The following is a 12,068-nucleotide window of genomic DNA, read 5'->3' on the forward strand; positions in this document are numbered from 1 at the left end:
CCTTTTGTGCATGCTGGAAGCTTTCATGGTCATTGCTGATGAACAAAGGATACTTCTTCCTCTTCTGACTTCTATAATACTAATTCTTAAAAAGGTTATTTAAAGTCTTCATGGGGCAAACACTCCTACTTTGCACATAAGCTATAGGGGGATATTGCAGGGGAAGGTAGGGGTGCTTTTTAAGGTGTCTTAGAATTGCTGGTTTTAGGATTGCTGCACTCTTTGAGCATACCTTGTGTATTATATTACTCGAACAACTTTTATTTACAAGAAAAGAATGTTTACTTAAAAACCTGGACTTAAAGTACTGAAGTTGGCCAAAAAAAAGACAAAAACAAAAGGCTACACTATCAAAATAAAATTATTAAACTTATACTTTACAATAAATATACTCTTGTTTCTGCAGCACTCAGCCAGTTTCTGCCTTTCTTTTGGAAGAAACTGGAATAATTTTAAATTACAGGTTTTCTTTGTTGAAGGTAAGCTGCCTTTTCCTTTCCACCTGATCAGAAGGAAAAGGCAGAACACAAATACTATCCTTTTTTCTGTGGCATCCCAGACTGGATTTGCTTTTTGTTTTTACTAAAGAAAACTTACGTTCCTGTTTTCTGCTATATTGGATGCTTTGATACCAGATGTGATGAAGGGGTTTCCTTCCTTCTTTGTACTCAAAGTTTAATATTTCTAGTATATGTGTTAATTAGTACAGCCTCTTCCCCAGGTGATACTGTAATTATGAAGTAGTTTAGTCCTTTTAATAGAACAGTTTCTAATTTAAGGTTTTTTTCAAAGGGGAAAACTCTTTAGATTTTTGATGTTTTGTTGTCTCTTTCACATCTCTAGCCAACAAGGACACTGGTTATGACGAGTATGTCTTCTGAGTAAGTATTAAACATTTTGACTATTTAGTCAGCACACCGTTTAAACTCGAATGCTGATAATCTTCTTATGCCTATACAAAGTTAAATTTGTCTTTGAGCTGTATGGTAAAACACTTCATTCTTTATTGTAGCTAGAAACACGTACATACATGTATGTGTCATTGCTATCTATAGTGTGTGTGTATGTTTATGTTGCTATGGGTGCAAACTGAAGTAGCACCATAGGTGAGCTCAACAGGTCTTCAGATCAATGAAACTAAAATCTTAAGCAAGTTTTGAATTTTTCTGAAGGAAGTGTAAAAAGGAATTTTATGTAGTAAATGGTTCAGGCTTTCAGCCCAAGACTTAGCTTTTTCCCCATACATTTTAATTATTTCTATTTAAAAAGTCATAATCTGACACATCAGTTCAAAATGTTTTTCTGTCATATAAATAGTTGCTGAAGAAATATCAGTTGTAGGCTTTTTAGCCATTTAGTTTCAAAAATTAGAAGCAGCTTCCACTGCGTGTTTTGGGGGAGAGTTAATAATTTTCTGGCATGCTCTTATCATTCTCTTAAAAGTCTTGCAGCATAAAGAACATCCAACAAAAACACAATTTCATATTTTATACTACACTTGCTTACAGGTTTTTTTAATTCTTTTTGAAAACTCAGGATATTTCTACTACCCACAAATCTGTTTCAGGTTTGAAGAAATTAAATCCTGACAGTTACATAGATAAAAGTACTCAGAAACAGCACTTAGTGTCTATCCTTCTAGAAGTTCTGTGTGAATAGTTGTCAATATCTATTAACAAGTATACTAATATATGTCAGAAACATAAAATGGAATTAATACTTTTCTTGTCTTTAATGTGGCTGGATATTATCAACACCAAGACTATAAAATGCACTTTGCAAGTCGTGAAATACAGGATCACTGTGAGGGAGGTAAAGATAATAGCTACAGTGCAAATAGAAGTAGTGGAAAACAGAGGCTATGATCTGCCTAAAAGACATCAAATCCTGGTAGAGCTAGGGAAAAAGTTCTTTTGTTGAAAGAAGTTATTAATACATTATTCCTTTTATGTTGCTTGTATGTTGATTTTTCCCACTAGCCAATTAATATTTCATTAAACAAAAATGTCTGGTGATAATAATTGCTCTTCTTCAGAACTTCTTTGTCAAGATTGTGCTTTTGGCTGTCTACATTTGTATGCCTTCAACAACCTGTAAATGGGTGAAGGTAAAGGTTCTGCATCTGAAAGAACTAAAGAACAGAAAATAGTCCTGCAAAGTACAACCCAATGGCCAAAAGTCAATTCTACTACCCAGTAGCTACAGCCTCAAAAGTGGTTCATTAGAATTTAAATTCTAAAGATCATGAGTTCAGTTCTTTAATGCATCGGGTTTTGAAGTTATCTTAAATGCTGCTTACTGATTCACAGCCAGCAGCTACCTGTTTTTGTGAATCAGTGAAATTTTGTTGTAAACTTGCATCTGTCGGTTTTTGCATCTGACTGAAGTATAAACTGGTGAGTTTTCACTGTAATTTACAAGATATCTTAGATTCAATTCTTGTACAACAGGACTTTTTCCTCTCATTGTAAGGAATTTTGTGTAGACACAAGAAAGAACTAAGAAAAGGTTCAGGTAGAGCATGGAAGTGCATCCTCTGAGCATACAATCTAGGCAGGGCCATGCCCTATGGGTTGCAATGTTGCAAAAACATTCACTTGTAGGCTATGTTAAGTTAAAACTCATAAAATCAAAAGGGAATAGTAAATATTCTAGTAACATTCAAAGCCTTGTAGCCAAGGCCAGAATTCACACTGGAGTGAGGGTCAGTGGTTTGAGTTTTTGTTTTTGTTTTTTTAGTGTTTCCGCATACAATATCACCTTTTAATTTAATTGTGAAGTTAATTTGCTACACTGTTTTTACTATTCATATATTTGTTTGAAACTTCTTTAAAGACAGATTGCTGCATTCTCTGTGAAAAAGTTTTTGCGGTTTTGTTACAGTTGCTCCAAGTAGTGTTTGGTTTAACTGGGGTATTTTGGAAGTTTTAACTGAGTTATATTCTTTGGAGTGAAATGTAGTGAGAATTAAGTAACCCCAGAGGCTTCTGGAGTGTGCTCGCATTATGTCAGCGATTAACTTAAATGTTTTAACTGAGAGGATCACCCCTGTGATAGATGTGACTGTGTTCAAGGTTGTGTTTAATTGTTTTATCTTGTGTAGCATGCCATGGACATTTTCAAGTCAGCCAGAGGGAGCAGGGAGGACACTGGAACTGGGCTTTAATTTAAAGATTGTTAATGATCATTTATAATAATGATTTTTAAAAACAATTGTTAATAAGAACAGTAAATTGTTCTCATGCAGCAGCTTTTCACTGGTGATACCAAGATCTCACTGTTTTTATGATGATATATTTATGTGCTTCAGTGTAGCTATGTAGAGAACTGAAATTAGATTTCCAGTTATAGCAGGCCATTCTGGATTTTATATTTAATTTCATATATTTAATTATAATTGTATTTAAGGATAAGTGAATTTTTACCTGAAACATTGGCTCAGATGTATAGGTAGCAAGCCAGAACTTTAGGACTTCTATCTAAATTTAGACACAGCATTTTATTCAGATGCTGAAAATCTGATGCTTCCTAGTGAAAAATCTTTTAAGAGATCTGTGTCTAAATGTTTACATTTCCTGGTAATACTTTTTTGATAGTACTACAAAAGCAACCAAGAATGAGGCTCTGTTGTACTAGGCATTGTACACAAACAACATGTTAGCTAATTCCTGACTCAAAAGCTTCTATTTAAACAGACAAGATAGATGTGGGGGAGAAAAGAGCTTTGATGTGCAAGTAGATATGATTGTGTGATGACAGAAGAAGTTGTGTTTGGACTCAGTGGGAAGGCTAATGAATTTAGGGCTAGCAAATGGGTAGAGGCTCAGTGAGAAAAGGGTAAGAAATGATTAGCAAGGAAAGAAATAAGGTGAGTTTATTTGTGTTGTGTGTATATGCTTTTATAATTTTGCATATCCGTTCAATATTGTGTGGGGTTTTTTTCCTTTTTAGGAAGCAAAATACAGTAATTCAGGTGGTGAATAAACTTGGAGACTTTTTGTTCTCAGATGATGTATGTGAAACAACAAGTCATGTAGTTACAGGGAGTCCTCGTCGTACCTTGAATGTTATGCTGGGAATTGCTCGTGGGTGTTGGATTGTTTCTTATGAGTGGGTAAGAACTATTTTTTTTATTTTGCTAAGGAATAAATTAAACTTATTTTGTATAGCTGAAATATCAACCATATAACCATGTTTGTGTCCATGCTATGTACTATAATGCAATGTTCAGATATTCAGGCTTACCTAGAGTTAGTTCAATTAGAGGAAATTTGTCTGTGTAAAGCTCTGTTATCATGACTTACAGTCTTTCAGTACTTCATCTAACCTAAGTATTCCTGTATTGTACCTCAGTTTGTATTTTAGAAATGCCTGAAGCCTTATCTCATGGATAAGAAACTCATGTCACATGCATTATTTTTGAACAGATTAAAGGATAAACAAACCATTTCTGCTCAAAATTAGCTAAGTCACATTATTTAGTTTGAATTTTTTATGTACTGTTTTAATATATTTTTGTTGTGTTCTGAAATATGTATTGTGTTCAGCATTGGTAAATATGAAGGGGAATTATTAGAGGTTTTGCTGCATAGTGGAAAAACTGTAAAATAGGAAACAAATTAAGGAAAGCTATTTGTAGTTAAGTAGTTTGGAGACTTTGTAATTTACAGAAATGGTTCCCAGGCATACAGATCAAATAATCACTATATATCCTCAAAATGTCTTGTAGACTACCACGTACAGTTACCAGACTGTTACCGTAAAGACAAGATAATCATGACTTGCTGTGCTGGGTCTGTCTGGTATGGAGTTAATTTTCTTCATTGCAGGCTGTATGGTGCTGTGTTTTAGAGTGGTGACCAAAACAGTGTTGGTAACACACCAGTGTTTCAGTCGTTGCTGAGCAGTGCTTACACAGCGTCAAGGTGTACTCTTTTCTCACACTGCCCTGCCAGTGAGTAGCCTGGGGGTACACAAGGAGGGGTGTGAGGACTCAGCTGAGACAGCTGACCCCAGCTGATCAAAGAAATTTTTTCACACCATATGACATCACTCTCAGATATAAAACTGGGTAAGAGTTTTCCCAAAGCAGCCATTTCTTGTAGACTGGCTGAGCATTGGTCTGCTGGTGGGAATGATTACTTTTACATCACTTGAGGTTTTTTAAACTTTTTTCCCCTTCACTTATTGTCTTCATCTTAACCCACAAGGTGGTTGTTTTCTTGCTTTTGCCCATCCAATTCTCTTCCATATCCTGCTGAGGTGGGGAGTGAGCAGTGGCCAGGTGGGGACCTTACCTGTCAGCCCAGAGTTAAACCACCTCAATTGCTCACTGTTATAATAAAGATTAACCACTCAATCTGACATTGCAGATGACAGGGTCTTAACTTTCCTTATGTTTCCAGAGCTATAAAACATAGCTGTTGGAATTTATATGGAAATAGCTCTTCATCTTATACAGAAAAGGTTTGTAGAATAAATTCCTTAGTTTCCTTTTTCTTATAAATACTTTAAAATTTAGCTGTTGGGCTGAAAAGAAAATAAACTCCTGTTGCCTTTTTGTTTTCAAGATGTCTGGGACTTACCAATGTGAAACTTGTCACATGATATACATGTAGCTATCTGAAGAAGCTGTTATGGTATACTTTGAGGTTTTCAGAAGTTCTTGGTGATTGGAATAAAGGGGTTTGCATCTTTGGTCACCTTAACAATCCGGTAATGTGCCTTTGTGGAAAAAAAGGCTGGTAGCATCCTTGGCTGTATCGAGAGGAACACATCTGAGCAAGGGGTTTGAACAAGACAATCTCCACAGGTCCATTCCAGACTCAACTATTATATGATTCTGTGCGTATATGAATGAAATACATTGAAACATCTGTCCCACACTTGGCTCTGTATGGAGGTTTAAACAAGTAACAACATATATGCTATAAGTTACTTTCTCATAACAGGGTGGTCCAACATGAAAGCTGTGTATTTCCTTGAGAAAAAGCTGCAAATAACTACTAAGATAGCTAAAGATGTAGATAACTACTACAAAAATCCAGTAAAATACTTTCCTATCTTTGTACATAGTATACAACAGTATTTGGATAATCACTATTCTGGCAATTGCTGTCCTGAAATTTCATTACCCATTTTATGCACTGCACTTCTGTGAACCAATGCATGCTGAAAACATCAACACATGCTCTTCATAGACCAGTATTGACTAGTAGCAATGCCAAATTTTCTTCTGCTGTCGTACAGTCTACCATTTAGACTCATCGCAGGATCATCTATATCCCTCATATAATACCAATAAGTTAAATGGAATTGTTCCAAGGATTATTTTGTTCTTGTAAATATTATTGGATGAAGTGCTGAAGCTGTCTTCACTCATTTTACTGATCTGCTATTTAGACAAAAGTTCTAAAGTTACTATGAGAGCTGCATGAGAAGGAATTAGAGAAAAACTTCAGAATTCAGTTCTCCAAATCACAAGTTTGTTCAATCTTACAGTATCTGCTTACCTGTGAATATTGCTATTTTTAATTTTTTTAGAACTGTGCTTAAATCTTTCACTGAGGCTGGGTACAACTTTGTCCATTAATGTTTAATCCTTCAAGAATTAAGTTATTTATTTCACTGAAAGAAAATATTGCTTTGAACTTCTAAAAAAAATATTTCTTAATCTGGTTAAATCTATGCATTTTATCATGTTAGAGCATTATTGTCTTATTTCTAATTGTGTCACTGGCATAATTTTTCCATCTTTTTACCCAAATTCATTAACTGAATAACTGGAGAAAAGAAAGCTGAAGCTTTACTTAACCATCATGAGGAATTCTGTAGAAAATTAGTCAGGAGAATTTCATTTAACCAAAATAACCTTTTCCTCTTCATTAATGCTACAATACTGAATCCTTTAAATGCCTTTCTATACTGTAGTCAATCCTACTATAAGTACTTTCATTGATAAAATACTTCAATTAAAATAAGTCTGGAGAAATCAGTAGTACCTTTTAAACAAGGTATTTTGAGCAGTAATGATTGTCTTCTGGAAGATGTTTCTCAATGTTTTAAGGAGCTGAAATATTATTTACCTCTGCCTTTTGACTTGTAACACGGAGAGATAATTTCTTCTTCTGAGAAAAACTTAAAATGATCTTTTAAAGATGGATGTTAGAGAAATATCAAATTTACCATTAGCCATTTAATCTCCATAGCACTCCATTTACATATTTCGAGTTATTTAAGTACAAATACCCTATTATCATTCAGTGTGCTGGCAGGTAAGAGGCCTTAAATAATGACTAGTCAAACAGTGTGTTTTCAGACCCTTGAGAATTTGATGTTTGACGTAAATTTTCCTGTATAGTGTGAACATAGCTGATACGGATATGCAAAGGAAAACACTGCACCAAGGGGCTAACCTTATAGCTGTATAACCTAGAGGACACTTGTTGGAGCTCAGTGCCATACAGGTTGCCTGCTACTGAATTAGATTAAATAGTCCATACTTGAGGACAAAGTAACAGAAGATCAACTTAATTCTAGAGTCCAAAGCCAAGGAAAACATCCTTTAAGGTTGTCAGAAGTCCACAGAAAAACTATCCTTTTTCCACTCTCCTCTTCCATCCCTGTTTCTTACTTTCTTGTGTCCTCCATGACCAGCAAGACTGCATTCTACTAGAATCTGATTTATTCTTAGTATCTCGGTGTTATCAGCTGTATTTTCCTAACTTCTGATACTCCTATATCCAGCATTCATGCTTGATCCATACTGTACTGCTTTATCATTATATTTCAAGCTAAATCTTTTGTAACTGCAGATTTGAAAACTTCTAGATAGCTCTTTGTTCTCTATATAAACAGTTATATCTGAAGTATTTCAGCTTTTCTTAGTCCTTTTCCACATTCTAAGAAACTGTTGAATATGAAGATATTACTAACTTAACAAGAAAAATTAGTTTACTCAAGAATAATATTGCAAATCATAACTTGGTTTTGTCCTACATGAATTTCAAGCATTTTTTCAGTGTTGCTATGAAAATATACTGGTTGAAATTTGTCTCTGCCAGTCAGAAGCAAACTTTCAGTGACTTAGAATGGAGAGCTCTTGCCTTTGTGTTCATGAAAACTGAATGTTTTAGTGAGTGGTGACCTAATTATTTACTGCAGGACCTGTTCATGAACTCTGTATCTAATTTTCTTTTTATCTAGGAAAGTAGATATGATGTCTTTGTACTCAATTCCAGAACCGTGATAGACAAGCATTAATCCATCTTTTGTTAAGATAAACAAAATTCATTTCTAAACAAAATTCTGTAAATACTGCAAGGATTAATAGAGGTTGTTACTGTAAAGTTGGCCTGGAAAATGAAATGGGATTACTTAATCATAATTAATCTTTTGGGTTTGTGTTTTAATCTGTTTGGGTTGTTTGCCAGTTACTTGTGATACAAACATCATTTTGGTCCTGTAAGGACATGATGTACACATTATACAGGATGGTACATCTGTTCCTGCTCAAGATTATTTACAAAGAAATTATTTTCATGCAGCACGTCTCCAGGAATTGTATTAGGAGTTACAATTTTCTTGGTTCGGTTAAAGTTGATTTATACTGTGATTAAGACATAAATGGCTCAGATTAACAAGGTTTTTTTATTTGCAGTAAATATATACAGCTATAAGTATAAAGCTAACAGATCTCAATATTCTTATTGTAAATTGTAAAAAGTAATTGTAAAAAATATACACACGTACTACCTTAAAATTTATAACTTAAAATCCTAAATTGCAATTTTAACTGTATGTTTTTAAGAAGTTACTATACTTTTCTTGGCTAAACACAGCAATACTTCTTAGGTTTTGAATATTTTTAAAGGTCATTGATTTATTAATGTGCTTAAGTCTTATTTTAAGGTTTGGCATGATATAATAACTATAAAATTATTTTCTCTTTTTGTACAGCTGTTGCATTTTCAAATATTTGGTTGTGCGTTTTCTGAAAGTAAACATAATATTGTTTGGATTTTTGTAATAAAGTTCAACAATAAGTTTGAAGATGTGCTGTTTTTCATTATCAACAAAAAGTCACTGTTCACTTCCAATAGCCTGCAAAATTGGACACCTCCCCTCACAAGAAAAATATCACTTGCCGCATCACACAAAGCATCAGCTTTTGTAGCAGTTCATATTAGAGGTTGCTGGTTCCCCCGAAAGTCGTCAAGCATAAACTACTTTGGACTAAAGACTATAGAACTTGGTTTTGATATCAAAATTACTTTCTAAATTCAGTTTGCAATTTGCTTTTTATAGCAACAGATTTGGGGCAAAAGAGCCCTTTACAGAAAGTTATTTTTCTATATACAATTAGGTCATTTTATAAGATTTACATTACTAGTTTATAATCAGTGTGTTCAGCTTTGACTCTTGTTTAGTGAGCTGTAATGTAACTTTATCATGCTTGGTATCTGTTATGCCAATTTTTGACTAAGGGGAACGTCTCATAGCTCTGCTTCCCAAATTTTATGAGGTAAAGTTTTATAATTTAAATTAAAACTAATAATACATGGGTTTGTATGGCATCTTCCAAAATGATAAAAAAATACAGAATATTTCAGTTAATTGTGAATCAAGCATGGGAATAATTTCATGCACTGATGAAATTCAACTTGTTTTAAGGTGAGTAATGACAACAGTTTAATGGTGCATGGCTGTACTAACAGTGAGAAACAGATTTCATCTATTTGAAATGGCTTGAGAACTATTTAGGGAAACTGTGACTGCCAGAGGTAGATTTATCCTAAACACAGGGATTTACTTTCTAATAAATTCCATATATCCCATTTTGGAGGTATAGGTACACATCTTGTTCCCTTAATATTAGCTGTTGCAGCAGGAGCAGTAGTGTATTGAGGGGGTTGCTGCAGTTTTTAAGGTTGCACGTATGAATTGTGCTGTCTCTCACTAGTGGGTAACAATGCTTTTTTTTGACTCATATTTAAGGTGTGCCAAATGGCAACTGCTACTACAGGAAGGATGTTGCAAAACTCAAATATCTGTAAAAGGGAAAAGTTGTTGAATTGTGTGACAGTGGACAAACATGGCAAAGAAATTACTGGTCTTTTGCCTATATGAGAAGCTTTATGGCTCAGCTCACATTGATGAAGCTAATGAGAAAAATAAACTCTTCCATCAGAGTGTGCTTCAGAATTTAGACTATCTAGAAATTAGTAGGAAAATGTCCTTTATACGACTCAAGGGCAGAGCCATGGTAGGAACCTCAGTCTTTTTCCATTTTCCCATAAAGAAAGGGATAGTCTCTGAACACTCTTTGTGAGGCTTTTATTATTATAGTCTACCAGCTGCAATTTATAATGATAAATTATTTTTAAGAATGGTTTAGAAAATCAACCCAGGAAAAATGGGAGAGTTTTACCAAAAAAAAAAAAAATAGTGTATTTCAGAAATTGAAAATATAACCATTTCAAGTAGTTTTTTTTCTGTTAACCATTTTGTGATGGCCCTGACGGGAACAGAGGTCTGAAAGTACTGTTAGGATTGCTAGTCTCCAAGGATCATATTGATCCAGTGTTTCAGAGTTCAGTTGAGCACAAATGATCATTATTTTCCAGACAGTCAGTACTCTGCACTGTTAATAACCTTTTTTTAGTTCTCTAGAATGTGACATTGAAAGAGGAGGATACCGCAGACAATGAAATTGAGTTTTTCTTTGCGGGCTGATTTATATATACAATAGTTGCATAATCCCAGTCAATCCGATATTGTTTAACATCTTCATTTATGATCTGGGTGATGGGGAAGAGTGCACCCTCAGCAAGTTTCTTGATGCTACAAAACTATGAGGAGAGTTTGATACACCAGAGGCATGTTCCCATTCAAAGGGACCTTGACAGGCTGGAGAAATGGGCCATCAGGAACCTCATGAAGTTCAGTGATTAACTATAGCAAGAGAATGGAACTGATATAGTATGACTTCCCTTTTCTACTCTTTGCTAATTTTATGTATCATGATGCAAAAAGCTGACTTATCTAATATCCTCACAAAGTTTTAAAATTTAATGTAGCTATGCATAGAAATATGACTTTGGTATTTCAATGGCTTATTTCAGTTGTAAAATTTGTATGTTTCTGATCGCTTGCTTTTCCAGTGAATCATTTGATTTGGGTAAATGAAATATCAAACTAAGTATTGCAACTGCAGTTACTTGTAATTACACATTCAAAGAATTTGCTGGTTTAGAAATTATGAGGTTTACTTACCGCTTAATTTATTTTAGGTTCTGTGGTCTTTGGAACGGGGCCATTGGATCTCAGAGGAACCATATGAGCTTTCATCCAGCTTCCCTGCAGCTCCTGTAAGTTTAATGGCTCTTTAAGCTTGTGAACTTTCCTTTGTTTATCTGGAAAATGATTGGCCACTAAATAGGTTTTGTGAACAAGAAGTCCTACTAGAAAAAAAAAAATTTAAAGCAAAGGGTTCTTTTCTCCTTTGTCCACTACTTTTTGAAGTTTGTACAAAAACTTAGGTATGCATGGAAAATACAAAAAATTGATTCACCGCTTAACAGCTGGATATAAACTAGCTTCTTATTTAAGTATAAAAGTCCTTTATTTATGGTATATTTTATCTGTGCTTGTATATAAACTGGAGAGGCATATTATTGCATAACGAAAAAATTATTCAGGTCATGGACTCAATATTTTCAGTCCAGAAATTACTTTGGCAATGGAAAATCACTGTGCACTTCTAAAACTACTAAGTAGGTAAAATGAAGTATTTTTCCTTCCTTTAATGATCGTTCTCAAGTACTGAATTGTGAACTACTGCAAAAGTGTGTATGTGGGGTCATAGTGTGTCTGTACAGACCCAAGTGTATCTGCACTCCATCTGTTGTAATTGATTAAACAGTAATTTTATTTTGGTTTTACAACAAATAGAAATCTAGCAGGTTACTAGTTAATCACACTAATAGTTTTGCCAAAAAAGGTTTCACAATTTCTCCTATAGCAGCTAGGTGAATATATTATAATCTGCTACTTGTTTCTCAAGGAAT

General features: G+C 34.2%; 1 protein-coding gene across 2 annotated transcripts in view; it reads left to right on the forward strand.

The window, feature by feature from the left end:
- MCPH1 (microcephalin 1) overlaps positions 1-12,068 on the forward strand; it is a 134,498-nt gene that overhangs the window by 40,813 nt on the left and 81,617 nt on the right. For both annotated transcript variants that reach the window (XM_074861695.1, XM_074861696.1), the window contains 3 exons: positions 844-881; positions 3,952-4,114; positions 11,292-11,369. In XM_074861695.1, the coding sequence (XP_074717796.1) occupies positions 844-881; positions 3,952-4,114; positions 11,292-11,369 (279 nt within the window). The remainder of the gene's footprint in view (positions 1-843; positions 882-3,951; positions 4,115-11,291; positions 11,370-12,068) is intronic.

The sequence above is a fragment of the Strix uralensis genome, chromosome 3 (genome assembly GCF_047716275.1).
Source record: "Strix uralensis isolate ZFMK-TIS-50842 chromosome 3, bStrUra1, whole genome shotgun sequence".
NCBI classification, from domain to species: Eukaryota; Metazoa; Chordata; class Aves; order Strigiformes; family Strigidae; genus Strix; species Strix uralensis.